This window comes from Perkinsus marinus (assembly GCF_000006405.1).
Source record: "Perkinsus marinus ATCC 50983 genomic scaffold scf_1104296960350, whole genome shotgun sequence".
NCBI lineage: Eukaryota > Perkinsozoa > Perkinsida > Perkinsidae > Perkinsus > Perkinsus marinus.
Window position 1 is genome coordinate 37,814 of NW_003206190.1, and position 4,671 is coordinate 42,484.

General features: G+C 51.7%; 4 protein-coding genes across 4 annotated transcripts in view; 3 read left to right on the forward strand and 1 right to left on the reverse strand.

Moving 5' to 3' along the window:
- Window positions 1–249: 249 nt before the first annotated feature.
- On the reverse strand, window positions 250–953 carry Pmar_PMAR013227 (basic transcription factor 3b, putative; the record flags this gene model as incomplete). The annotated part of the gene is made up of 4 exons (XM_002772841.1): window positions 250–503; window positions 551–613; window positions 658–765; window positions 869–953. 4 exons carry the CDS (start codon window positions 951–953, stop codon window positions 250–252), a joined length of 510 nt encoding a protein of 169 aa, XP_002772887.1.
- Window positions 954–2,231: 1,278 nt separating this feature from the next.
- Pmar_PMAR013228 (hypothetical protein) lies at window positions 2,232–2,853 on the forward strand (the record flags this gene model as incomplete). Its single annotated transcript, XM_002772842.1, has 3 exons — window positions 2,232–2,564; window positions 2,610–2,716; window positions 2,814–2,853. The coding sequence occupies 3 exons, from the start codon at window positions 2,232–2,234 to the stop codon at window positions 2,851–2,853; spliced, it is 480 nt and encodes a 159-aa protein (XP_002772888.1).
- A 300-nt stretch (window positions 2,854–3,153) lies between these two features.
- Pmar_PMAR013229 (hypothetical protein) lies at window positions 3,154–3,308 on the forward strand (the record flags this gene model as incomplete). Its single annotated transcript, XM_002772843.1, has 1 exon — window positions 3,154–3,308. A coding segment is annotated over one exon (155 nt), but the record flags the coding sequence as incomplete, so codon positions are not given.
- Window positions 3,309–3,357: 49 nt separating this feature from the next.
- Pmar_PMAR013230 (hypothetical protein) overlaps window positions 3,358–4,671 on the forward strand; it is a gene marked incomplete at both ends in the record, with an annotated part of 1,486 nt that continues 172 nt past the window's right edge. The window contains 6 exons of the mRNA XM_002772844.1: window positions 3,358–3,693; window positions 3,738–3,873; window positions 3,922–3,996; window positions 4,044–4,282; window positions 4,331–4,431; window positions 4,477–4,671. The exon at window positions 4,477–4,671 is cut by the window's right edge and continues 4 nt beyond it. Coding sequence (XP_002772890.1) covers window positions 3,358–3,693; window positions 3,738–3,873; window positions 3,922–3,996; window positions 4,044–4,282; window positions 4,331–4,431; window positions 4,477–4,671 — 1,082 coding nt within the window. The remainder of the gene's footprint in view (window positions 3,694–3,737; window positions 3,874–3,921; window positions 3,997–4,043; window positions 4,283–4,330; window positions 4,432–4,476) is intronic.

The following is a 4,671-nucleotide window of genomic DNA, read 5'->3' on the forward strand; positions in this document are numbered from 1 at the left end:
GCGAGATCAGCAGCTACAGCGTTTACTAGAGTGTAACCATGTTATGATGATACCCAGCAGACAGGAGCTGATGTAGATACGAATGTAGGTCGACCGAGACATACCACCACCCAGGGATGATTCTAACCGTTTCGGAGAAGTTATTGCCATTTTGAAAAACTACGACCATTCCCACTACACTGTGATTGGACTCAACGATGATAATGCTGAGGAAACCGAGAAGACACAACTGGTCAGCCGCAAGGCAATTTAGTTCTTTTCTTCCTTCTTGGAAGCCTCCTCGAAATCTCCCTCGAGCTCAGGGACCTCCTCGTCAGCCGCCTTAGCCTGGCTCTTCTGCTGAGCCTCCTGGGCGAGCCTCATCTGGTTGGCGATCTCCTTGAGCATAGCGACGTTCTCAGGGCCGAGCTGGGGGATGATCTCGGGCATGAGCTCATCAACAGTCTTCTCGGCAACGTTACCGCCCGAGACGACGAAGGTGTTAGCACCGATAGCGGCTTGGACTGACCAGGACACCAGTCACTCGAGCTCCCCTAGCACTCCAACTTACATTTAGGCCTCTCGAAATGGATAATATTGGAGTCAGCCTTGAACATGTTGACCTCATCGATGCCTAAATTGATGATCCTTCCGGTTTCCAGTCAGTCACAAACCTACCGGGAATCTCGTGGCAGCCTAGTCGCTTTAGCATGCCGAAGAGCTTCTTATCATCGCTAGCAGCACTAGAGCCACGGTGGACGGCCTTCCTGTTAAGACGGGCGGAGCCTGAGACCCATCGTGTTCCATATAGCGCAGCCGAGAGCAACTAAGGTCGGCTCGAGTCGTGTCGCAAGCCCGATGAAACTGAGCTACTGCTGATTCTAATTACCTCTGCCGCCGGCACGCTGGGCACCATCACCGAGCTTGGCACGGAGCTGAGCTCTCGCTTCGAGGATCTTCGGGTCGGTCTCCATTGCTGTAGTAGAGGGGGTAGTTCTCCACCTGGGGGTCTAACGGGCAGCTAAATCGATCACCGAGGCGAAGAAATTATTTGACCTAAGTGCATGTAATATGCACGAAAACTGATCCCGACAACACTAACAGGGGCTCGAACGGCTTGGACATGCATAACTCTGTTATTATCGAGTTCTTGGGTAAATTCCGTTCGAGGGTTTATTTGAAATTTTATAATTTTTCTTTTCGAAACCCCACGACGAGTCACCCCAGCATACAAGCGCGTATTAAATGCCCAGTAAACTTATTCCCAACCTCAGAGTCGTCTATGAGGTTCGGTATCGCTTTTCTGACCAACCTCAACAGGTGCTGATTGACTGATAAAGACTAGTAATATATTGCCTAATAAGGAGCATGGCGATAGGTCATCTCTTCCCTTTCCTGTGGTGTCGGTTCTGGTGGGGCTGCAGTTGTGTGCAGCTATTGAAACCGATATCATGCTACAGTACCAATACCCCCAGGAAAGGTGAAGTGCGATGGTACTCGGTTTGATTGATAGGTATTTTCTGCCCTGGCATACCTCGTCCATGGAGTATGAGGATGGCAGCTGAGATTCGACGTTGTAGTATCGATACCGGTGAATCCAAGTGCCCTTCTGATGTCGCTACAGCCTCAGAGTTCGCCACCCCCCTGGGAAAGCAGTACCCCTAGGGATCATACCTTGTATGACAGTGACAATCGTCAATCTAAATGGGATCCGAATCGATTCATTGGTCTCCAAGCTTCGTCATGACATACAAGGCTTCGTCCAATTGATTCTTGGCACAGTAAATTAAGGATGGTGAGGTCAGCGCCAGTTGGAAACTGAGACTTCCCCATGGGAGATGGTGTCAATGCCATCGATCGGCATTGACTACCCTCGTGCTGGACTCCAGGAGCCCCTCCAGGCCCTCGAACGCACCCATTAACGTTGGGTTGTTGTCCTCCTTTCATGGAAAGTATGTCTGCTGATGCACCTCCGCACCACATGCACTCATGCTCTTACCCCTGAGCTTCCATAGCAACGATGACCTCGATCATCAACTTTACGAGATGTGTAGTGAGCTCGAAATTGCAGTACTACGGCCGACAGTAAAGTGAATGTAGACTATGTGCCGGTATAAGAAGTCTACTGTAAATGTTGTGTTGTCTCTTGACCAGCTGTTATTACTATCATCGCGTTGTCAATTTGAGGGGATATCATAATCACTAGCAACGGTAGTACAGACGTCATTGTCAACTATATAGTTCATCTCACTATGAAGGATATCTCTCTGGTTAAAGGCCCACCCGATCCCGACGAGACCCGAGCTAGGCTTATGGCTCGGCTCGCTGCCGTTAATACTCTACCTCCCAAGGGGGCGTCCGCCTTCCGACAGCTTGGGGGGAGGCGAGGCTCGGGAGGGCCAGGCTTGGTGATGCCCCATACGAATGTCAGACCGATAGTGACGCAAGGGGGAAGTGAAAGAAAGTTTTCTTGGGGCAAAGCAAGGATAGCAGGGACATACAAGAGGCCACCTCGGGCGGTGCCCAAGAGCCGATTTAAGAGGCTGAGGGGCCCCACGGGTGTGGTGAAGACCTGCCGTATACAGGTGAGGGAAAACAGTGTGGTGGGAGGGTCTAGTAGTAGCGCTCAGGAGCCGGAGGAAAAGCCGAAGGAAGGTCAGTGGTCGGGACCGAAGGACTTCATCAAGTACCTACTCACTCGTGACACTGCGACCGATGAGTTCTGCTACATGACTCGGTAGGACTGGGCTGTGAAATAATGAGCTGGGCCTATCCTGTGAGAGTCTGTGAAGTTCGCGGCGGCCATAGGGTGTTTTTAGTGGTATTTTGAGTAGGCCGTGTACTAAGCGTGTAGTTTCCCGGGCTGGTATGTGATTGAATCGATGAGCAATAGAAGTTGTGGTTTGGTGACAACCGCGCGTTTGCAATAAGAATACTCACGAAGGTTGAAGTTGAACGCACTAGGCCAAATCTCGTCAACTGATGGGTTTTCCTCGGCGTGCACCTCATTGGACTTGCTGTAGGTGTGAAGGCCCCTACGATCTGAAAATAGTGTCATTTGCGGACATAGATCCTTACGACTACTCGACGATCAGTGAGTGTTAGGGGGAGGCGGAGCGGAGCGAAGCTGTTGGTCGCTGTAGGTATGCGAGGAATCACCTCCTTCCGGCGTAGATGTATTGAGTTTACGCCTCTACATGAATGGCAAGAGGATGAGGTTTTGTATAGGAGGATAATGAAGATTCCGTTTTTCGCAAAGTTCCCGAAATGGAAATTTGTGACAGTGTGGAGGACGACTGTGGTGAAAGAGAAGATTCAGCGGTGCCGGGGTGACCACAATTGGGCCTACTTTGAATCTTCCATTCCGACCTCTTAGATATGCTCGGCAAATCGTTGTTCATATTGAACCCGACTTTGCGGGATGCGCTGCTGGCCGTCCGTAGTGAATGTGTGGATATTTCCGGTTGGGGCCTTCTGGACCTTACCACACCCACGACGAAACCTGGAGTGAAGACAGTCACGCTGAGTGAACACAGTAGAGGCCGACATGCTAAGAAGCTGCCCAAGTGGCCGATAGCAGAAGCCACAGCGCTCCCCATAAAGGGCGCCGGAGGGACTTCCTGTCGAGTGGAGGAGTTCAACGAGGCACAGGTTGTCCATAGGCGAACTTTGTCCAGGAACTTGGACGGAGCTCGAGAGAGGCTGAAGATGACGGTAACGTGACTACTTGGTGTGGCTCCTATAGGGGGTGGGTGTAGGTCCTCAAAGCGTGCGCTACGTCTCTGTCGGATTTCCTCAAGGCTAATGGATTCAATCACTCTAAGGAGCTGCGGGATGTGTTCAGGCTGTTACAAGAAGGTGTAGATGGAGGAGAGGATGAGGATGATGCGCTTGGTGGGTGGGGTGGCCTTCAATCGGACCTAATCTGAATCTTGTTTTCAGAACCTGATTATTATCTTAGCTATACTCAGCAGGCTACTACTCGAACTAAGTGCCGAAAGTTGGTCAAGTTCATACGTGAGTTTTGACCGATGTGATGCTGTAGTGATGATGGTGACGGGCAGGTACGTGTGAGTACATCCTTGCGGACTCTGTGGAGGCCCTGTGCTTCCGATCTACGGAGGGGTTGTTGGCCCTTCTGGAGCAATACATGAAGCAAGCGGAGAGGGATGAGCAACGGAGGCTATCTGGAGAGGCGCCACCCGACGGGTCTCGAGCGGTGAAGAGCATTCTATCACAACCGTACAGGCCGGGCATGTTCGAGGCCTTGGGGAGCGCGCCGGCTGATGAAAGACCGATCTTTGTGAGTTTAGTGACACTCTCTGGGAAGACCGCATGGTCATGATCTCAGATCATAGATTGCACTTTCGTGACGGGGGAGGGGCAGGAGGTTGATAGTCATTTGGAGTTCTCCCCGACAGGCCAGGACTTCAGAGACTTCGTTGAAGAGGCGTAGGTGTGGGGGTCTAGGGGGTGGTGATGATGGGAAATCTTCAGGCTGATGGAAGCCCTTCATGCGGTCTCCTTCAACCGCTCTTTTTTGGCCCTACCAGAATTCCGCCTCTTCGTGTCACCTCTGTCTGAGGTGGCCTCAACTGAAGCGCCACCTATTACGATCAATGGCACGACGAGGTGTATAGTCGAGAACCAGGAGATTCGGGAGGTAAGGCGGCCTCGGGGGATGTGGGTTAT